Here is a 24,435-nt window from a genome sequence, read left to right as displayed (position 1 = left end):
GCGGTGTAGGCGCTCTAGCTCTGGACTCTGGTCTCCCACCATGCGTCTCTTTCTCTCTCTAGGGATTGCAGGAGGGTTGGCGCTCTTTCTGTAACTATCTTGCCTTTTCCGTTCTGCCACTTTAAGAGTCGGCTGCAGATTGACTAAAACACACGTTCTTTGGCCTCTATGGTAGCTCTGCTGCTCAAATGCGCTCTTTTCTGTGCAAGTTGAGGAGCACTATTGCTTCGCCCTCAAAGGCAACAAATAGTTCTACTGTGGCAGGCGCAGCACTATGAAGTGCCTTATGCTCTGTGGCTTTTAGTCCAAACAAGACTATCTTTTACTCTATAATTCCTCTAGCGCCGTTCTATGGAAGCAGTAGGTTTAAAGGGCACACCAAACCTCTATGATATCTTCTTTATTAACTTCAGATTTTATTCATATATAACACTAACAATTTAGCAGCAGGCAGTGCATGTACAAACATGTGTTGAATAAGGTATAACAAAATGGCGATTCAACTGTTCAATCTTGTCATTTTACATACAATGGTAGATGTATTTCTCTCTTCAGTGTCTGTACTTTCACTTTAAAGTTCCTTAGACACTTTATGATCTCTCTGAGAGGTATATCTGAGGCTTCAGAAATTGTTTTACTTGTTTGATATTGCAATTTGCTGTTTGGTTTGATTTGTTTGATTTGGTTTGATTTGTTTGATTTGGTTTGGTGGAACTACAGGTGAACACATAACTAGTTCAGTATACAGTTCTAATTACATTATATAACAATAGTAACATATATAACTGTATTAAATACCTATTTTGGCCACTTGCTTCCATAAAACTGAACTCTGGCTGGATCTGCAATCTGTTCAGGTCCACTGTCTCGGATATAATGAGATTTAGCAATGTGCTTTGTAATTTTCTAGACAAAATAATAGATGTAAGGCTGGCTGTGATTGGCCTAAACTCTTGCTCAGTGTGAGATTGGCTGTGACTGGCCAAAACTCCTGAGAGTCACAAAGGCTTAACTCTATGATTTCTGGTTTGCTTCTGTGAACACAATATATAACTGGTATATGACATCTATATATAAAGTCACAGTAAATAACTCTGCTTTTATCTCTCACATGTGAGCATATAAACTGTATTAAGGTTATTAGCAGGTCTAGCTGTATATGCATGTAAGTCACATTGGCAACCTAGGACAGGTCTTAGTTGGCCAGCTACAATTGGCTCTGGTTGTTTGAACAAGAGGTGTGCATGGGGCTAGTTACTCTGTCAACGAGAATCTGTAATTCTTGCTGGCCGAATTGCCCTAAATTTTAGGCTCCAATCACACTTATGCATGAGAATGGAGCACATGAGAATTTTTGCAGGTTTTCGAATGTTACATTTAGGGCAGCCCATTAACTTTTAATGGGCTGCCCAATGTGTGAGAAACACGTCAAAAAAAGTGCCTGACCCTGTTCAAGAAAAGAACCGCGCTGCATCAAAACACATAGTACTTCGTTAACAATTCATGGCACCACCGTGCATCTGCAAAAGGTTGTGCGTTTTTGTTCATTGCAGGAAAATGTAAGATTTTACAGGCATTCCCGCAACGCACAGCCCTTAGAGTTTACATTTACTTTAATCTGCATACCAAATAAATATAGTAATTGCATTTAACAGCTGTTTGAAACTACATAGGTCCTGAATGTTCCGAAAAATGGAAATTTGTAAAGCATGCTCAGGTGAATGATCAGCCAGTGTCTGGGAATGCAAACTTTTCTTTATCCTGCAAGGCAGTAGAACATAATTAACAAGTTAGCTGTGCGGCTCCCTGAAATATAAGGACCTCACTCCTTTCTGAGACAATATATTTTCTGCTTCCTTTTATTTTTCTCTGGAGCCATAATATACAGCTCAGCAGTGACCTTCCATCTGTCATGTGTTCTTTTTCTCAGATTTTCTAGCTACCATATCATGTTTTAAATCAACGAAAAGCTCTTGTAAGGTTCTAAAGACCATAGTGTGAGGTTATGAAATAGGACCATTTCTCTGATGTAGCTAGCAACCATGATTATCAATAGATTGTAAGTGTGTTGGCTTTATAGGTCAAGCAAGCCAAGAAATAAGTCTCGTTCATATGAGTTACCTTAGGCTCTGCTGGGCAGCCTTATCCAATGCAGTCCAAATACATAGACAAAGCAGAAAGCCTTGTTCCACATCATGGAAGTTCACATCACTTTGCTGCTCTGGCATGTGCTGAAAAAAAGTATGGTGTGCAGCATGGTGCTTTGGCACTGAAAACTTGAATAAAATGTCATATTTTAATATTTCAATGAAATTCTAAAGATAAAAGTTACATTGCTATCCAGATAGCTATTACATACAATGTGGTTTTATTCAACATTGATCCCTCCATCAAAAATAATGCATTGATTACAAACATGCCCTGCAATCTAGTGTTGTTGAGAGAATATATAGCTGGATACTGTCTAAATTAACTGGTAATATTTATTCTGACCAGATTTCACACCCAGCACTAGATTTTGCAAGGTATTTGATCTTGTGTATGGCGTCAGTCCAAAGAGCACTGGTGCTCAGTAACTTGCAGCAGCCAAGCAGAAATAAACTTGTATTAATTTGCCCAGTCTAACACTGATTTTAGATGACTTGCTCCTGACTTGTGCAATCAATGAATAAATGTGTGTACATAGGAAATAGAAATATTTGAACAATCAGTATTTTGGTCTCAGCACTTCGCTTGCTGTCAGCAGCTTTGTGTCTTCTAAACCAATGTTTTTTTACTTTATTAAAGTATGTAACCCTTCAATAAAAGAACAGAATGACTGACTACCTCAGGGGCGTATCATGAAATCAGTGGGCCTGTGTGCAAGATCAAAATTGGGCCTTAGGGACTGAGGGGAAAAAAAATGGAGTGTGCGAAAGGTGGGAGTGGTTTAAATTGCACTAAATATTGGGGTGGCTTAAAGGGAGTGTGGTAGAGTCTGAGATGACTTACATGCAGAATGTGGTAATGTTAAACAGGGAATGTACAGTGTGAAGTGTACAACAGTGGGTAGCATGTTCAGGAGAAGATTGCACATTTATTGTGGGAGGTGGTATGTGCTGGAGAGGAGTGTATGACGGTGGGTAGTATGTGCAGGGAGAAGAGTGCGGAGTATATGGCAGTGGGTAATGTGTGCAGGGAGAGGAGTGCGGAGTATATGGCAGTGGGTAGTATGTGCAGGGAGAGGAGTGCGGAGTGTAGGGCGGTCACAGAAGGGGGGCAGCATCAAAGGAGGTGAGCAGCGGGACAAGTGGAGGGCAGCGGGACAAGAGGGGGGCAGAGTCACAGGAGGTGGGTAGTGGGACAGGAGGGGGCAGTGGGACAAGAGGGGGCAGCTTTACAGGAGGTGGGGGGGTGGGCAGGAGGGGGACAACATCACTGGAGATGGGCAGCAGGACAGAAGGTGGGCAGTGGGACAGGAGGGACCCGTGGGACAAGAGGGGGACAGTGTCACAGTAGGGTGGCAGCAGGACAGGAGGGAGCAGCGGGACAGGAATGGGGCACTTGGACAGGAGGGAAGGCAGTGTTGCAGGACAGAGGAGAACCTCTCCAGCATCAGGCAGCAGGGGGTGGTGGGGCTCGTGCAGTCCCAGTTAGGCACTGTGAACATGAAGGACAAAGAGGTGCTCATAAGCCGGGGGGTCACCACGGGGCTGGCGGCTGATCATGAGGCTCCCAGCCCAACTGAGCCATGACATACCAGAGAGAGCTGAGCCACTGCAGCTTCAAAGAATGCTTATTAATCCCCTAACAACCTCCTCCAGTCCAGGGCGCCCTGTGCCCCTGCTTACCTTCAATGCCTGGCTCCCCCCTTTTCCTCCCTGCTCTGTCCAGGTGGAAGGACGGGCACTCTGTGTGGATCCCCAGCCATCCACCTGTGGGTTGGACTTCCTCCTGTTCAAATAAAGAACACTTTTTATTTGTATTGGAGAGAACCAGTCTTACCTTCTCTCTGAGACCGGCCTCCCCCCTGCTCGATGTGCCATTTCTGTTGATCGGGGTGCAGGGGATCCCTCTACACAAGCATCCATTGATGCGGTGTGGGTCAGAGCACAGTGGGCCTTTGGGGCCCATGTGCAGTGCACATGATGCTACAATGAATGATATGCCACTGGACTACCTCTTGGTGTGGTCACTTGTTCTGAAACACCTCACAGTTGCCCCCTGGAAATGTTATGTCACCACTGCCTTCCTGGTGAGATCTCACTTGTTTCCACTAAAATTCTTGTGGGATTTCTCAAAGTATTTTTTCCCAGAATTCTTAATAAAATAGCTATGTTGACCACCATTGATGTGCACTGTGCAGATTTACAAAAGGAGGTACAGATTAATAGCATGTGGGGACAAAGTAAGAAATAAAGCTGCCCATACACTAGTAGAATTCAGTTGAATGTTTGTCTTATTAAGAATATTAAATCAATCTTGTAATTGTTAGTTGGGTCCAATAAATGTTGAAGCAGAATAGAATAGAATTTTTTCCAAACAAGCTAAATTCTAACAGTGTGTATGTTTTTTACTTGGGAAAGTCCATTCATTCCAAAATGGAATGCTAAAAGCAAAAGAAGTACTTCTGAATAACATTCTTCATAGAATGTACTGAAAATTTTCACACACAGATACACATTTCCATACAAACATTAATTTGGAGATTTAAAAGTGTATAGCCAGGACAATGGAATCAATATTCATTATATGTATGTATTTGGCAATAATAATTTCATTAGTGGTGCTGGTTTCAGGTAAGGTATCAGGGAGAAAGTCCGCTTCAATAACTAAAATTACTAATATTCATTTTTCTCACAATTAATGGTTACGATTTCATTACTAAAATGAGTGTGACTATCCCTCAAACCCATCAGAAGAACCTGCAGGGTAAATAACCAAAGTTCTACATTTTCCAGTTGTTGTCAGTCATGCAGCAGATAACTGAAAGATCAATATTTTTAGTTGTTATAGGTTACTGCATTTTGTTCTTTACCATTACCTTGAATAAAATGTATGTAAAATAAATTTTATTTTATTTTTTTGGATAGAGCAGGAAAGGGTAAGATCATCTCAAGTTTTTTATTGCTGCCTGAGTCCCCGTCTGCAATATCCTCTCTCTATATTTGTCCTTTTGACTGTTGACACTGAAAAAAAAGTGATGAGGATTTTGATATTTTTAGGGTTCAAAAGTTGGGAATGAATCATTCAAAGGGAACAATGTTCTGGTGACAAGCCACTGAGGTGGGAATTTTCCTCAATTTGGGGAGATTTTTTCTCATTTCCTGTTGTTGCATCTCCAGGACCAGAAGTGAAGGAAAATATCCTAAACAAGACAATGGCAACAAAAAATAGCTTAATATGGACTTTAGCCCTTTGCTACCCAAAACTATTTATACAGTATACTTTGACAATGATGAGCGAGTTTGGGGTGGATGAACTTGACTGGCCTGCACAGAGTCATGACCTCAACCCTAGACCGTCCACATCAGTGCCTGACCTCACAAATGTGCCTCTGGAAGAATGGTCAAACATTCCCATAGACATACTCCTAAACCTTGTGGATGGCCTTCCCAGAAGAGTTGAAGATGATAGCTGCAAATGGTGAGCCAACTCAATATTGCACCCTACGGACTAAGACTGGGATGCCATTAAAGTTCATGTGCGTGTAAAGGCAGGTGTCACAATACTTTTGGCAATATAGTTTATATATATCTATATACACTATAACTCTTATCATGTATGATTGGTTTTAATTACTGATTGCTACCAATTGTCATTGCGGGTTAATGCAAATGGTTTGTATTAATTCGTTGTAAAACATACCCAGAACTGTAATGAAGCAATATAATATATCATTTAAAATAGAAATGTATATTGTGCGGAGCGGAAAAGAGAGGTAGAAAGCACACAAGGTTCTCACGAATACAGAATGAGGGGCTCCAGAATGTTTTTAGAAAAAAATGGTCTTTTAGTTTTCTTCGGGTTTTGTAATTACCGGGCTGGGTTCGGAGGCTTCAAAGAGTCTTGGGAGGGACAAAGCCTGTACTAGAAACTAGCAGGAATGCACAGACTTTATAATCAAGAGCATAGCTTTCGTTTAGACAGTGGCGATCCGCCCATAGGGGGCACAGGGGCACTGCCCCCCCCAAAGCTACTCGTCGTAAATAATGGCCCTGTAAGTGTGTGCTAGATGCCAGACACACAGGTGTATGGGAAGCATGACCTGCTGCAATCACTGAAAAAAATAAATAAATAATGACCCTTTAAGTGTGTGCAGGGCGCCGGACACACAGCTGCTATGGGAAGCATGACGTGTTTGCAATCACGTGATGGCAAACAAGAAGCTCTATTGGCTTCCTTTAGAAAGTCCTCAGGGCACTGAGCTCTGCACCCTGAACACTCCCTCTATGGCATTGTTCCCTGCTGTGGTGTGTGATTGGCGGGTCCCGCGCTGTCACTTCTAGCTTCTCTGATTCTTCGTGGCTGGTCCGAAGGTGGATGGAGGGCGACTTGCTGTGAGTACGGGGGGGGGGGGAGAGGGGGACATCTGATGTGAAGGAGGACTCTGATGGGGACATCTAATGTAAAGGGGGGCTCTGATTGTGACATCTAATTTAAAGGAGGACTCTGATCGGGACATCTAATGTAAAGGGAGCTCTGATTGTGACATCTGATGTAAAGGAGGACTCTGATCGGGACATCTAATGTAAAGGGGAACTCTGATGGTGACATCTGATGTAAAGGAGGACTCTGATGGGGAGATCTGATGTAAAGGGGGACTCTGATGGTGACATCTGATGTAAATGGGGACATCTGATGTAAACGGGGACTCTGATGGGGACATCTGATGTAAAGGAGGACTCTGATGGTGACATCTGATGTAAAGGGGGGCTCTGATTGTGACATCTGATGTAAAGGAGGACTCTGATCGGGACATCTAATGTAAAGGGGGACTCTGATGGAGACATCTGATGTAAAGGAGGACTCTGATGGGGAGATCTGATGTAAGGGGGAACTTTGATGATGACATCTGATGTAAATGGGGACATCTGATGTAAACGGGGACTCTGATGGGGACATCTGATGTAAAGGAGGACTCTGATGGTGACATCTGATGTAAAGGAGGACTCTGGTGGTGGCATCTGATGTAAAGAGGGACTCTGATGGGGACATCTAATGTAACGGGACTCTGATGGGGAACTCTGATGGGGACATCTGATGTAAAGGAGGACTCTGATGGGGACATCTAATGTAAAGGAGGACTCTGATGGGGACATCTAATGTATAGGGGAACTCTGATGGGGACATCTGATGTAAAGGGGGACTCTGATGGTGACATCTGATGTAAAGGAGGATTCTGATGGGGACATCTAATGTAAAGGAGGACTCTGATGGTGACATCTGATGTAAAAGGGGACTCTGATGGTGACATCTGATGTAAAGGAGGACTCTGATGGGGAGATCTGATGTAAAGGGGGACTCTGATGGTGACATCTGATGTAAATGGGGACATGTTATGTAAACGGGGACTCTGATGGGGACATCTGATGTAAAGGAGGACTCTGATGGTGACATCTGATGTAAAGGGGGACTCTGATGGTGACATCTGATGTAAAGGAGGACTCTGGTGGTGGCATCTGATGTAAAGAGGGACTCTGATGGGGACATCTAATGTAACGGGGGACTCTGATGGGGAACTCTGATGGGGACATCTGATGTAAAGGAGGACTCTGATGGGGACATCTAATGTAAAGGAGGACTCTGATGGGGACATCTAATGTAAAGGAGGACTCTGATGGGGACATCTAATGTAAAGGGGAACTCTGATGGGGACATCTGATGTAAAGGGGAACTCTGATGGGGGCATCTGATGTAAGGAGGATTCTGATGGGGACATCTAATGTAAAGGAGGACTCTGATGGTGACATCTGATGTAAAAGGGGAGTCTGATGGGGACATCTGATGTAAAGGGGGACTCTGATGGGGACATCTGATGTAAAGGAGGACTCTGATGGGGACACCTGATTTATAGGGGGATACTGATGGGGACACCTGTTGTAAAGGGGGACTCTGATTGAGACACCTGATGTATAGGGGGACACCTGCTGTAAATGGGGACTCTGATTGGGACGCCTGATGTATAGGGGGACTCTGATGAGGACACCTGATGTATAGGGGGAGGCTGATGGGGACACCTATTGTAAAGGGGGACTCTGATGGGAACACCTGATGTATAGGGGGACTCTGATTGGGACATCTGATGTAAAAGGGGGCTCTAATAAGGACACCTTATGTTAAGTGGTTTTATTTTCTTTTACTTGAAATGTGGATGTGATTGGCCTACTATGATGGTGATGGGCACAGTGAGGCTGAAATTGATTGGCACAGTGAGGCTGCAATTGATGGGCACAGTTTTATCTATCAGTAATGATATATAATCACCTGATAAATGGCTATTTACAGTCCTGCATTACTAACAGTTTCATTTTTCAGTTTGTTTACACCCCCCAAAAAAATTTTGAGCACCAGCCACCACTGAGTTTAGGGCTGCATCCGGGAGACAGGGCGCCTCCTGCAGGTGCACATCTGCACTGTCCAGGCTGAAATCTGGTGTTACAGTGGCTGCAGAATCATAGTGTGAACACTGTTGTATTTTGGATTGAAAGTCTGCATCCTAGGCTGAAAGCTCTGTAGCCCAAGGTGAGCTGCTGTATAGACAGGAGGCTGTTACTGCTTTGAATGCTGTGTGAATTTGAAACCCCTGTGTAGAAGTTCTGATGTAAGGAACTTTACTTTATTTTTAAATAAAAGTGGTCCATAAAGTACTAAAACAAGATTTCCTGGCTGGACTGAACTCATTGGTAAGCACTGCAGTTGAGTGAAACCTCCATAATTTCACAGTGGATGCTCCCTAATAAGAGACTATCCAGCAACACAGAGGGAGTCTTACCATTTTATCTTTCCTTTACCTAGGATATGAATTTTGATTAAAGCTTGATTTAGAATCTAGTGTGTTTTATGTCAGATGGAAGGAATGTTTTCTTCCTTGCATTCATATCCTGTAAACGTAATTTTTTGTCTGGTAGAACTGTACATATCTCTGCTTGGTATCTAAAGAACAGATGGAATCATGCAAATATTTTTTTATGAAGTCCAGCTTTAATCCAATATTGATGTCCATTGATTATTTCTTATGGTCAGTGGCAACAGAACTATGGGGTGATATGCATGTTATGTGTTAATCCTTTTCACAATTGCCTTGTTTGTGATTGTACCTCTGGGGTGGCCAAGCCTTTGCACCAATCATGAGCCAGCCAGTTTAGAGTTAAAGTGATTGTAAATGATCACCTTATAAAACAATCTATTCAATTTAAAATAAAAATGAAATGCAAAACATTTGTGCATACAGTAGATATAAAAAAACATTATCAATACCTTTTTTTCCCTTTTTCAAGTGATCACATTCCCTTTGTTCTTAGATGTATAAATCTTGGGGGAGGAGAATGCAGCAGTACACTGAGCTTCCCAGTGAATGGCTGTGCAGGGGAGGCGTGTCAGGACAAGTCTGATTTTTGGAGGAGAGCAAGCTGAGTTCCCAGCATAGCTAGAGAGCTGACCACAGTGAGTTCTTCTGCTTAATGTGGACAGTTTTTAATAGGAAACCAGAGGGACTGACAGGAACACCAGGGATACAGGAAGCAATACAAAGAGAACTGAATACTTTCTCATACAAGTACAAAGTACAGCATGCACATATCAGGAATATGAAATGTTGTGGTAAAAAACACTTTAAGGTAGCAAATCCTTTTCAGACGCTTTAGAATATAGACTGTCACTGGCAGTTGCAAAGGCTCAAAATGTTTAGGCTCAGGCTCTAAATTTTTTACCTGTTTCTGACAAATAACCATTTTGCCTGAAATTCTTCTTCATTAGTTGGATTGCATTTTCCAATATCTGTTATGTTTTTTTTTTGGGGGGGGGGGCATATTTAAAATCACAAATGGGGTGTGGAGGAATGATCTATTTAAAGTGTATCTATAACTGAAACATTTTTTTTTTTTTTTAGATTTACAAAGAGTAGGAAAAAATTAGAATACCTGTCAGGTTGTACTGCTGTCTGGGGCTCCATTAGATAAATTTTCTTTTACTCATTGTTCTGCGTTGCTGGAAATTCTCCAACAGCAACACAGACAAAGGTAAAAATGAATAAAGTGCAATCATCAGTAGAAACAAATATGGGTACTGCTTGCATACGTAGAGAAAAGGGCAGTCCAGAGGTGGAGAACCATAGAAAATGAACAAGAAAGTAGAAGATTAAGAAAGCAGAAGTGAGGAGAGTTTGTTCCTACCCCTGAGGCTCTCTGTGAGTATATTGATATGCCGTATTAGGTTACAATTCTAGGAAATGCACAGGTGGTTCTCAGAAGGTTTTTTTTTTTTTACCTTAACCGCTTGGCGACCAGCCACCGCAATTATACTGCGGCAGGTTGGCACGATCCCGCAAACCATCGTAGCTATACATCGGCCCGCGGGATTGGGGTAGCAGGCGAGCGTCCGCCGCCGGAGGCGAGCACGCGCTGCTGCACAACGGAGGTGCCAATGCTCATGGCCGATTGGTCGCGATGAACGCCGGCCACAAGTGATCGCAAGCACGAGGGACAGAACAAAGAAGTGTGTGTGTAAACACACAAATCCGTGTTCTGTTCTGACAGCAGTGACAGATCGTGCGTTCCTATTAGCTAGGATCCACGATCCATCACTTCCTCTAGTCAGTCCCCTCCCCCTTCAGTTAGAATCACCAACCAGGGAACACAGTTAACCCCTTGATCGCCCCTAGTGTTAACCCCTTCACTGCCAGTGATATTTTTACAGTAATCAATGTTATAGCACTGATCGCTGTATAAATGCCAATGGTCCCAAAAATGTGTCAAAATTGTCCGATGTGTCCACCATAATGTCTCAGTCCTGATAAAAATCGCATTACTAGTAAAAAATGCGATTTTAGTAAAAAAAAATAATAATAAAAATGCTATGTCTATCCCCTATTTTGTAGACGCTATAACTTTTGCGCAAACCAATAAATATATGTTATTGCGATTTTTTTTTTTGCCAAAAATATGTAGAAGAATACATATCGGCCTAAACTGAGAAAAAATTAGAATAAAGTGTGGTGCTGCGCTAATCCCAATGAGATTGGTGTGTATTAGCTCTATGCACGTGAGTGTCTTGTAGTGCACCCAAATTTAGTCTCTGCAACTGTAACAGAGCAGTAAAAAGATGACCTAATGTGACAGTTGAATCCTTATGTGCTGATGGTGTGTATAATCAAAAAATCATAGTATAGATACACAATAAATAATAATAAATATAACGTGCAAAGTGATTAGTGCTTAAACATCATGATAGCAAACATAAATGCATGGGTGAATAAATATAGCATAAATAGAAATCGCATAAATAAAAATCGCAGTTGGCTCAAACTATCACCAGTCGCCAACTCACTTAATTAGATATAAATCAATACATACATAAGTGCATGTATACCTAAAGTGCATCCAGTGCAAGTTGAATGTGACTAAGTGCTAAAAGTTCATAAATATGCATGCATATCTGCGTGCAAAATATTATCAGGTGCAGTGCTCCTTGCGGCGACCAACAATCAATCAAAGTCCATAAAGCGTGTAATGACTTCTGTGCTAAACATGGGTGACAATAGTGGTCAATCTTCATGCAACAGTGTGCACATTGGTGGGCAGTGGCCCCTTACCTGAGGGTAATGGGGTAATCGCGTTTAGCCATTTAGAGGCATGGCGGCCTTTGTAGGGACCATGGGTATAATCTGTAATGGAGGATGGTGGGAATATGGTCCTATCCTGATCGCTTCTCTTGTAGGGGCGTCTGGTCCTTTCAAGTAGTGTCCCGGGGTCACCAAGATAGATTAAGAAAGGAAGCCCACAATAGTGTAGTATTGTATGGAAGCATATCACTTTTATTACAGTATAAAACTCAGTACTCACATAAAACGTTAAAAACGGGGTGGAGATCCGACGAGCGGCGAGCTCGTAATACAATAACTGTCAAAGAGTGCCTGTCCCGTCCCTACGCGTGACGTCACGGTCACGTGACTTCTTCAGGGGATACTAATACACACCAATCTCATTGGGATTAGCGCAGCACCACACTTTATTCTATTTCTCTTTATCTGGGAACAGGCTGTACCCCATCCGGTGTAGGCTGCTTTTCCTTATCTTATTGAGATTGGGTTTCCCCTCCTCCCTCCTTTCTCCCTAACCCCGTTCACGATAGCGCAGGAATACCTCATAATTATTTTATGAGAAAAAATTAGCATTTTTTAAAAAAAAATGGAGATATTTATTATAGCAAAAAGAACAAAATATTGTGTTTTTTTCAAAATTGTTGCTCTTTTTTTGTTTATAGCGCAAAAAATAAAAACCGCAGAGGCGGTCAAATACCACCAACAGAAAGCTCTATTTGTGGGAAAAAAGGACATCAATTTTGTTTGGGTACAGCATCGCAGGACCGTGAAATTGTCAGTTAAAGCGACGCAGTGCCGAATTGCAAAAAATTCCCTGGTCATTCAGCAGCCAAATCTTCAAGGGCTGAAGTGGTTAATGCATAGAACGGTTTCAAGAAGAAGTATGGATTTGTTTTTTTTTCCCAAATCATACTTACATATAAGGATGAGCCCGATGTTCGAATCGAACATCGGGTGTTCGCCTGTTCACCGAATAGCGAACAATTTGGGGTGTTTGTGGCAAATTCGAAAGTGCTAATTTAAAAGGCTTATATGCATGGTATTGAAATTAAAAAGTGTTTGGGGACCTGGGTCCTGCCCCAGGGGACATGTATCAATACAAAAAAAGTTTTAAAAACGGACGTTTTTTCGGGAGCAGTGATTTTAATAATGCTTAAAGTGAAACAATAAAAGTGAAATATTCCTTTAAATTTCGTACCTGGTGGGTGTCTATAGTATCCCCATAAATTTTTCCCGTGTTTAGAACAGTCCCTGCACAAAATGACATTTCTAAAGGAAAAAAAGTCATTGAAAAGTACTTGCGGCTATAATGAATTGTCGGGTCCAACAATACAGTTAAAAGTAATTAAAGAGAATGGCATGGGGTCCCCCTCAGTCCATTACCAGGCCCTTTGGGTCTGGTATGAATATTAAGGGGAACCCCAAAACCAATTTTTTTTTTTTAAATTTTGCGTGGGGGTCCCCCAAATTCCATACCAGGCCCTTCAGGTCTGGTATGGATATTAACCACTAAGCCACCGCCCACCGTCATATGACGGAGGGACGAGGCTTCTGTTGTTCTAGGCGGACGTCATATGACGTGATCGCCCTCCCGAGCCACTAGGGGGCGCGTGCTGCGCCGCTCGGGACCCGGTGCGCGTGCCCGGTGGCCGCGATGTCTGCCGGGCACCCGCGATTGCCGGGTAACAGAGCAGGACCGTGGATCTGTGTATGTAAACACAGATCCACGTCCTGTCAGAGAGGAGAGGAGACCGATGGTGTGTCCCTTGTACATAGGGACACCGATCGGTCTCCTCCCCTAGCGAGTCCCCTCCTACCACAGTTAGAATCACCTCCCTAGATCATACATTAACCCCTCGATCGCCCCCTAGTGTTAACCCCTTCCCTGCCAGTCACATTTACACAGTAATCAATGCATTTTTATAGCACGGATCGCTGCAAAAAAGGTGAATGGTCCCAAAAATGTGTCAAAAGTGTCTGATATGTCCGCTGCAATATCGCAGTCACAATAAAAATCACAGATCGCCGCCATTACTAGTAAAAGATAAATAAATAAATAAAAATGCTATAAACCTATCCCCTATTTTGTAGACGCTATAACTTTTGCGCAAACCAATCAATATACGCTTATCGCGATTTTTTTTTTTACCAAAAATATGTAGAAGAATACATATCGGCCTAAACTGAGGAAAAAATTTGTTAAAAAAAAAAAAAAATTGGATATTTATTATAGCAAAAAGTAAAAAATATTGTGTTTTTTCAAAATTGTCCCTCTTCTTTTGTTTATAGCGCAAAAAATAAAAACCACAGAGGTGATCAAATACCACCAAAGGAAAGCTCTATTTGTGGGGAAAAAATGATAAAAATTTCATTAAGGTGCAGTGTAACATGACCGCGCAATTGTCATTCAAAATGTGACAGTGCTGAAAACAGAAAAATGGCTTGGGCAGGAAGGGGGTGACAGTGCCCTGTATTGAGGTGGTTAAGGGGAAACCTGCGCCAAATTTTCTTTAAAAAATGGCGTAGGGGTCCCCCCAAAAATCCATACCAGACCTGAAGGGTCTGGTATGGATTTTAAGCGGAACCCTGCACCAGACCCTTATCCGAGCATGCAACCTGGCGGGCTGCAGGAAAAGAGGGGGGGCGAGAGAGCGCCCCCCCAACCCGTACCAGGCCACATGCCCCCAACATGGAGAGGGTGCTTGGGGTAGCCCCCCAAAGCACCTTGTCCCCATGTTGATGGGGACAAGGGCCTCATCCTCACAAACCTTGCCCGGTGGTTGTGGGGGTCTGCGGGCGGGGGGGCTTATCGGAATCTGGAAGCCCCCTTTAACAAGAAGACCCCCGATCCCACCCCCCTGTTTGAAATGGTAACGGTTAACCATACCATTTCACAAAAAAAGTGTCAAAATGTTAAATGGCCCCAATCCCCTCTGATGCTACGAGGAACCCTTTGGGAAGTCCCCGTGCGTCAGAGGGGGCGGGGTCACCCGAGTACATCACCGTGTGGCCCCTCCCTCAGTTATAAAAGAACTGTCATCGAGCTGAAGCGTTATAAGGTGGGTGCCTCCCATGGAGGCGGATCTTTTTTATTTTTTTTTGGTCCATCGGCAGAGAGAGAGAAGAAGATGTATGGACTTCATGGGACATTTTTATTTTTTTATTTGTTAATAAAGGACTTGTCCCAAGATGTGTCTTGTGGTTTCTTAACATTTTGACACTTTTTTTGTGAAATGATATGGGTACCCGTTACCATTTCAAACAGGGGGGGCCAGGATCTGGGGGTCCCCTTGTTAAAGGGGGCTTTCAGATTCTGATAAGCCCCCCCGCCCGCAGACCCCCAAAACCACCGGGCAATGGTTGTGGGGATGAGGCCCTTGTCCCCATCAACACGGGGACAAGGTGCTTTGGGGGGGCTAACCCAAAGCACCCTCCCCATGTTGAGGGCATGTGGCCTGGTACAGTTCAGGAGGTGGGTGCTCTCTCGCCCCCTCCTCTTTTCCTGTGACCTGCCAGATTGCATGCTCAGATAAGGGTCTGGTGCAGGGTTCCCCTTAAAATCCATACCAGACCCTTCAGGTCTGGTATGGATTTTGAGGGGGACCCCTACGCCATTTAAAAAAAAAAAATTGGCGCAGGGTTCCCCTTAATATCCATACGAGACCTGAAGGGCCTGGTATGGAATTTGGGGGGACCCCCACAGAATTTTTTTTTTTTATTTTGGTTCGGGGTTCCCCTTAATATTCATACCAGACCCAAAGGGCCTGGTAATGGACTGGGGGGATCCCATGCCATTTTTTTCAATGACTTTTATCTGTATTGCTGAGACCCGACAATTCATTATAGCCGCTAGTAGTTTTAAATGACTTTTTTTCCTTTAGAAATGTCATTTTGCTCTCGGACTGTTCTAAACACGGGAAAAATGCGCCACTTTACAGACATACTATATACACCCCTAGGTACGAAATTTAAAGGAATATTTCACTTTTAGTGTTTCACTTTAAGCATTATTAAAATCACTGCTCCCGAAAAAACTTCTTTTTAAACTTTTTTTTGCATTGATACATGTCCCCTGGTGCAGGACCCAGGTCCTCAAAGACTTTTTTATGAAAATAACTTGCATATTAACCCTTAAAATTAGCACTTTTGATTTTTCACATTCGTGTCCCATAGACTTTAACGGTGTTTGCACGTTCTAACTAATTTTTTGCCTGTTTGCATGTTCTGCTGCAAACCGAACCGGGGGGTGTTCGGCTCATCCCTACTTACCTAGGTGGATGCAGCATTGGAACGCTGCATCTGTACCCCGGCGTCTCTGCACTGAGAACCAAGCCACTGAACATTGCCGGTGGCTCAGTTCTCTCGGCTCCCCAAAAGGAGAGCTGCTGACTGTTATTCAGCAGCTCTCCTGCTCTGCTCCTCCACACTTACTGGAGTTGTGAAGGGGCGGGGAGCGCCTGTCTCAGCCTCTCAGTGGCTCGCTGACAGGCTGAGACAGGTATCAGTCCAGGCACCTGGCGGATCCAGACTTCCGAAATCAGGATGATGTGGTGCCTGGACTGAACTTGGTGACATCAGCAGAGAGCAGACTTCAGATCGCTCTCTGCTGAAAACGGTTCACAGGAGTGCAAAAAGATTTGCACTCCTGTGACCCTTAGGAGAAGTCCAGCCAAACGAGCCCAGGACTTCTCCTTTAAGGTAAAAAACTTTAAGGATTTAGAACCACTTTAATGCTCTCAGAACCCATGTGCCTTTTTTTGTAACCATTCATTTTTAATAAATGCAGATTTGATATCCACAGCATTTGTACAGCGACCATTGTCAAGCAGCCTGTGTAAAACACACAATAAGACAGACACAGAGCACTAAACTCTATTGTAATTTCTCTAGAACATAAGCAACAAACACTTTTTAAGTAGATGAAGATATGGGGGTGGTACTTGAAGGACATTTTTCAATTTAAGTTCTGGGTAACTTGCTTAGTGATAATTACTTGCAATGTCTTGTTTTTTAATAGCTTAGACACACACCTGCATGATGTTTTCCGTTGTCCTCAGTATGGACATTTTCCAGTTTCTCAGAGCTGCCATAGTGTTTTGCTGCAGCTCATTTTATTGTCTTGTGAGAACATTGTTTATAAGCTGATGTTTTCTTTAGCATTATATTCATTAGCGATCATAGTTTTATACAATAAAGAAGCATTGACTAGATTTTACATGCCAATTGACACTTTCCATTTCCATCAATTTGTATCCCTACCAAAATTAACTGTAAATAAATGTTGTTGAAAATATTCTTTAGTCGAGAGCTTTGACTAATTAGTGTTCAGTATCTCAAATCAGTTTGCTTCCTGCTGCTCTGCTCTATGTGATGTTGCACATTTAACGTGTTACCCTGTTGCTTTTTGTCTTGTAAACAAGCTGGAGTGATTGACTTGAATAGTTTTTAAGAATTGTGTTGAGATGAAATTGCAGGAAATTCACTGGGATTCTTTGGAGTATTCACTCCATCTGCTGAAGTAACGAGAAAGTTTTGTAAGCATAGCAAAAGTGCGAATTAGAATTGAACTTGTGGAGTCAATCTGGCTGCTCTGTGTGTCACCAATCAAGCTGTTATAAACTATCTGTTCAAACCAACTTTGAACTTCAGTTACGAAAAAAAGAAATCTCAGAGGTTAAAATAATGAAAAAGTTACATAATAATATAAAATTATATCAGTGCTTTTAAAACAGATCTCAGACATCTCATTAAACACGATTATGAGATAATTAAAGTATTTTTCTCTTACCATGCCTTGACTGCTGTTTTTCAGACATATCTAGCTGTCTTATAGTCACCTGCTGGCCATTGATCAAAATAATATATATACGGTCTGCCTTTGTTTATATCTCGGTCTGAAATAAAACATTTTTTACTTTGTTGCAAACAAAGATTTTAAATAGATTTTTTTAAATCTGAAGGAGGACCTTACAAGTCAGTACTTACAAGCTGTCCTTAAAATGAAAACCATTAAATGGTTAATTCACCTTTTCACAAAATATGAAAAGGTGAACTAAGACCCCTTTCACACTGGAGCGTTTTGCAGGCACTATAGCGTTAAAAATAGCGCCTGCAAACCACCTCAAAACAGCTGCTCCATTTACTCCTGTGTGAAAGCCCGAGGGCTTTCACACTGGAGCAGGGCGCTGGCAGGGCGCCAGTAAAAGTCCTGCCAGCAGCTTCTTTGGAGCGGTGAAGGAGTGGTGAACTCACCGCTGCTCCCTATTGAAATCAATGGGGTAGCGCTGCGATACCACTGGCAAAACGCCGCTCCGGTGGCGTTTTGCGGGCGGATTTAACCCCTTTTCGGCCGCTAGCGGGAGCTTAAAACTGCCCGAGGTCGAATAGCGCTGCTAAAACGACGGTAATGCGGCGCTAAAAATAACGCCGCTTTACCGCTGACGCCCGGGGCAGCTCGGTGTGAAAAGGGTCTAAAGCTAGCCACACATGGTTTGAAATTCAGCCAGTCCCTGCTGAACCAGCTGAATTTCAATCCAAGTGTGGCAACTGCGGTTGGGAAGAAGTTGATCTATGGATCGACTACTGCTTCACTGCTTTGTTGGATAAAAGCCACTCGATCAACCCTGCAAGAAATGGGCTGCAGCACTGATTTGTGTGTTCTGACAGTGTGGGAGTTTCCCTGCTGTCAAAATACAATGGAGTAGTACCAAGGATTCCTACATCCACCTCACTGGCTAAATGAAAAAACGGAACCATGTATGGCCAGCTTAACTCTATTCTGTTTCAAATGCCACTTTATGCATTGACATACTTCCTTAGACCCAGTCTGTCTGGACAGTATGATCACCCACTGACTTGGCACCATCCACCAACAGCTTAACTCTTTAATAAGACACAGAAGTTTAAGACAACGCAATTTCACTTTAGCTAACTGCAGTATAGAGGATGGTTCTAGTCTTTTGAAATGTAAGAAAACAATGACTTTCCTAAGCCCTGTCAATACCTAAAACTGACTAAGGAAATGTGGAAGAAGTGAGGAGGGTCTAGCTATAACGAAACCAACTAGTACTATAAAAGAGGAGAGGATAGCACTCCGAACAAAGCAGAGATTCTCATCAGTCAGCCTGGTTATGTGGCCAATGCTGAGCAATGAGTACTCCCTATTGCAAACAATATGCTGCATTACAGAATCCAGCACTCTTTTGTGAAGTTTTTAAAGTTTGTTACCCTAAAATATTTTAGATATGTGTCTGTGTTTACATTAACTTTTTGATAAATGTAGTCTGATGCATTTTTATTTCATTGTTAGCTGTTAAGTACCTGGTGATCCTACTAAATAATGCCATGAATCCAATATGGAGTTGCCCAACACCACATCTCAGAACTAATATACAAAAAATGGCTGTGAAAGACAGTATAAAAGGTACTGAGGGACTTTATAGGTGTATCACCTCCAAAAGTATGACAGACATGGATCAGTTAAAAACAGGCTTTTACCTATACATACAACCTAGCCAACCAGGTAGGTGGTATTAAAATCCAAATACAGGTAGTTAAAAACATATGCATATTGTTAATGTGAGAAAAATCCCATATATTCGTAGCCTTGTTCCCAAGACTTATATAAGCATATACAGTACGTCAACATATACTGCTTCGGTAAGGGCCACTAAAACAGCCTTCCAGATGTATACCAGACATCCCAACCTGCAAAAACTAATTTCATACCAACAATGCAGCCTCACTGTGCCCATCTGTATCCTCATCAGTGCCCATCTGCAGCCTCTCCAGTACCTTGATTACACACAGGGGGTGTCTCCCGCTGTATCATTCAGCTGCAGTCTTAACTGTTCGGTGGCCATCCAATGTAATAAAGCCCCGTCTCCTCGTCTGTGATAGATGGTCAAAACCTCTGTCAGGTGATTATTACTGTCTATGTCTTCTAATCCTTGTGACAAATGCTCACCTCATTTCTTCTCTTGCTGTCACAGGGTTAGTAAAAAAGATCAACTCTTCCCAGAAGACTGACCGTAAGAAAAACTTGGCAGAATAAAAACTTGGCTTGAGTTGGGTTTTCTGTATTCTGGTCCAACTCCCCTCCCCTCTATATTCAGATAATCCTGTAAGGTTACATGGGTAAAGGTGGGAATTTCCTTCAACATAGTTTGTCTTCCAAATACTATATATTGCCATTCTAATATCACTAAAAACCTAGAGCAAAATATCAAACTCATAATAATAAAAAAGTAATGTACTCTTTCCTCTAGAACCTTCTAAGTGAAAAGGTGGAGCAAATGATGGAATGGAGCTCTCGCCGATCAGTCATCCGTATGAATGGAGACAAGTTCAGGAGATTTGTGAAGGCACCACCCCGTAACTATTCTGTGATTGTGATGTTCACCGCGCTGCAGCCTCAAAGACAATGCTCTGTATGCAGGCAAGTATTTCTAAACATTATTTACATTTATCTTTACAGTGTATGTGACCTTTTCATGTTTATTGGCTCCTTTTTATTAACGTTGATCTCCAGGCAAACAGCAAAATACTCAGGTGGCATATATTTATTGAAGCTGTTTTTCTGCTAATCATGAGTACTGCAACACACCTAAAGCCGTGTACACACGAGCGGAATGTCCGACAGAAAAAGTCCGACGGAAGCTTTTCATCGTCTATTCCGATCGTTTGTATGGCTCATCGGACTTTTTTTTTTAAAAAATTCTGACGGACCTAGAAATGAAACATGTTCTAAATATTTCCGACTGAACCATTTCCTATCGGGAAAACCGCTTGTCTGTATGCTGTTCCGACGGACCAAAAACGACGCATGCTCTGAAGCAAGTATGAGATGGAAGCTATTGGCTACTGGCTATTGAACTTCCTTTTTCTAGTCCTGTCATAAGTGTACGTCACCGCGTTCTGGACGGTCGGACTTTGGTTGGACTTTGGGTTGACCGTGTGTATGCAAGACCGCTTGAATGGAATTCCGTCGGAGTTCCGTCGGAGAAACCTTCAGAGTTTATTCCGACAGCAAAACCGGTCGTGTGTACACGGCATTTTTGTCTCCTTGTGCTACCTCTCGAAATGCTGATACCCGGTCAATTTAAGGTACTCGCACAGCTTGCATTAACAAAAAAAATTTAATGTTCTTAATTAGTATTCATTTTTGTTTGCTATATGTGCTTGGGGTTAATCTTAACATTACTATGGGCGTTATTAACCACTTGACCTCCAGAAGATTTACCCCCCCCCCTTATGACCAGGCCATTTTTTGCAATACAGCACTGCGTTACTTTAACTGACAATTGCGCGGTTGTGCGACACTGTATCCAAATAAAATGTTTGTAATTTTTTCCCACAAATAGAACTTTTTAGTGGTCTTTGATCACCTCTGCGGTTTTTTTTTTTTTTTTGCGTTATAAACAAAAAAAAAACAACAATTTTGAAAAAAATATATATATTTTACTTTCTGCTGTAAAACACATTCAATAAAAAAAATTGAAAAAATCTAATTTCTTTATAAATTTCTTCAAAAATTGAGCATATTGATTGGTTTGCGCAATACTTATAGCGTCTACAAATTATGGGAAATTTTTAATTATTTTTATTAAATTTTTTATTTTTTACTAGTAATGGCGGCGATCAGCGACTTATAAGCGGTACTGCGATATTGCGGCGGACATTCTGACACTGATTGACACTTTTGACACTTTTTTTTCACTTTTTTTTACTGTATTAATGCCACTGGCTGGGAAAGGGTTAACTTCAGGGTCGATCAAATGGTTAAATGTGTGCCTATGTTTATGTGTCTACAGTGTGGTGCTTTTACTAGGGGAAGTAATCAATTTTATTCCCTGCTTTGAGGAGAAAGAAAATCTATTACTTCCCCGCTGTCAAAACATGGCTCTGCCTTGTTTACTGTGTGTTACGGATGTTCAGCGGGCGCCGGTACCCGCTGATCGACATCTGTTGTGTAAAATCACAGCAGAGCCAGGTCGCCAGCGGCACGCGTGCACGCCCCTACCTGGGAGTGCCAGATCACTTACTAGGTACGTGATCTGGTGCAGGAGAGCCGCCTTGCCACTGTATATCTAGGTTATACAGTCGGCAAGTGGTTAATACGTATGTTATTATTCTTAAAAAGAAGTCACATCATATTTAACATTTTTCTAGAACAGGAAATGCACAGTAAGAATTCACATTCATTTAGGATATTCAGTGAGGCAAATTACCCTCATAACACGAATAACTCTACTTTACGAGTGCTTGTCCAAAATAGTCTGGTACAGTATAAGGATTAAAAATAAACAGTATATTGAGGAGGAAAAAAAGCAAATGGTACAACCCTGTATATAATGCTTATAAATGACCTGAAACAGATATGGAATGACATGTTTATAATGGCCAGCATTAGATACTGTATGTAATGACTTCTAACTATACAGTTAACCCTAAAAATAATGTTTACTGCATCAAGCAAGAAATGTTGAGATAGCACAGTCTATGCCAGTTTTTACACTTAGACCAGATAATGGTCTTCTAACAAGGTCTCTCAGCAAGATATTTAGTGCACTTAAGGGGTATTATTGTCATCATTACAACCAAAAAAGTTGAGTACTGTCTGTGATACTTTTTCACTAACATCCAAATTTTCAGGACAAACTTTCTAAGTTTAGAAGAGAATGTTACACATAACCTTTATTCCACATGCCTTTTATCAGGAACTTACCTATGCTCATCCTGTCCACCTGTTTGTTTTGCTGCTATTTCTTTTGTCCCCCTGCTTGTCTGTTTTTACTGCTACTTTGCATATTCCCTTTCCTGCGGTCATGTCTGGCTCAGTGAAATTCATGTCTCTTTCCTGTGTTCTGGTACAAGTGGACCTGCCTCATTTATCTGTTCAGGTGAGCTGTGAACATGCATGGGTATGGTTAAAGGCACATCTCCTGTTGACTCTATACTTCTTTAACCACTTGCCAACCGCTGCGTGCCGATACACATCAGCACAATGGCAACGGTGGGCAAATGGGCTTACCTGTACGTCCCCTTTAAGAGGCGGGGATAGCAGGCGCATACAGCGTGACTGTGCCCGTGGGACCGGCGGACTTGACTTCCGACAGTCTCCCGGCGAACGTGCCACGGAGCCGCAGAACAGGGAAGTGCCTATCTAAACAAGGCATTTCCCCGTTCTGCCTTGTGTCATGACAGAGATCACCGCTCCCTGTCATCGGGAGCAGTGATCACTGTCATGTGAGTGGAAGCTCATCTCCCCACAGTTATAATCACTCCCTAGGACACACTTAACCCCTTCATCGCCCCCTAGTGGTTAACCCCTTCCCTGCCAGTGTCATTTACACAGTAATCAGTGCATTTTTATAGCACTGATCGCTGTATAAATGCCAATGGTCCCAAAATAGTGTCAAAAGTGTCCGATGTGTCCGTCATAATGTCACAGTCCTGATAAAAATCGCAGATCGCCGCCATTACTAATAAAAAAAATTAATAATAAAAATGGCATAAAACTATCCCCTATTTTGTAGACGCTATAACTTTTGCGCAAACCAATAAATATACGCTTATTGCGATTTTTTTTTACCAAAAATATGTAGTAGAATACATATCGGCTTAAACTGAGGAAAATTTTTTTTTTTATATATTTTTGGGGGATATTTATTATAGCAAAAAGTAAAAATTATTGATTTTTTTTCAAAATTGGTGCTCTTTTTTTGTTTATAGCGCAAAAAATAAAAACCACAGAGGTGATCAAATACCACTAAAAGAAAGCTCTATTTGTGGACGTCAATTTTGTTTGGGTGCAACGTTGCACGACCGCGCAATTGTCAGTTAAAGCAACGCAGTGCCGAATCGCAAAAAGTGCTCTGGTCAGGAAGGGGGTAAAATCTTCTGGGGCTGAAGCTGTTAAAATGACTAAAAAAAAATGAAACCATTTTTTCCAATCTTGGTATAGCATTCAACTAAGGGATTTGTTCTGATATTTTATCTATTCTTGTCATCCTGGTCTTGATGGATTTCTAGTTTGTATTCCCTGTACTCTTGTCTCAGTTTATTTTGACTTCTGATCCATGCCTAGTTCTAGTCCCTGTTACCTTCTTTACCTTTTATTCCTAGATTTCACCACTTGCTTGAGCTGACCTTGCCAAAACACCTCCTGCCTTGATCTTTGCTTTGCTTATGACTATATCCCTACTCAACCGCTGGCTTAGACACTCAACTCTTGTTATCCCCAGCAATGACCATGGCTACTTACTAGGCATGCACCGATGCCAGTATCAGTACTCGCGCAAATGCTCCCGATACTCACAGTAAAATCGTCAGTGTTAAATTTAACTCTGTGGGATTGTATAAACACTTTCCTGGTGTTTATATAATCCACACTGTTCAGTTAAATTAAAACTCATAAAAGTTGTTCAACTCTGTATTTTCACTGGATAGAGAGGATTGTTTACACTAATAGTGTTCATTCCCTATAATTCAACACCATAATATTAACACTTTACTCTATACAACTTAACACCAGTACACTCCCCCCACAATGAGAAACACCTCCCTAGGGAACATTTAACTCCTTTATTGCCCCCTAATGTTAAACCCTTCCCTGCCAGTGCCATTTATACAGT

General features: G+C 42.1%; 1 protein-coding gene across 1 annotated transcript in view; it reads left to right on the top strand.

Annotated features, from left to right (window-relative positions):
* Nucleotides 1–24,435, top strand: part of TUSC3 (tumor suppressor candidate 3) — a 406,424-nt gene that overhangs the window by 206,926 nt on the left and 175,063 nt on the right. The window contains exon 2 of the mRNA XM_073608243.1: nucleotides 20,068–20,237. Within this exon, the coding sequence (XP_073464344.1) occupies nucleotides 20,068–20,237 (170 nt within the window). The remainder of the gene's footprint in view (nucleotides 1–20,067; nucleotides 20,238–24,435) is intronic.

This window comes from Aquarana catesbeiana, linkage group LG01, assembly GCF_042186555.1.
Source record: "Aquarana catesbeiana isolate 2022-GZ linkage group LG01, ASM4218655v1, whole genome shotgun sequence".
NCBI lineage: Eukaryota > Metazoa > Chordata > Amphibia > Anura > Ranidae > Aquarana > Aquarana catesbeiana.
Note: the sequence above shows the minus strand (reverse complement) of the source record. Positions and strands in the feature narration are given on the sequence as shown.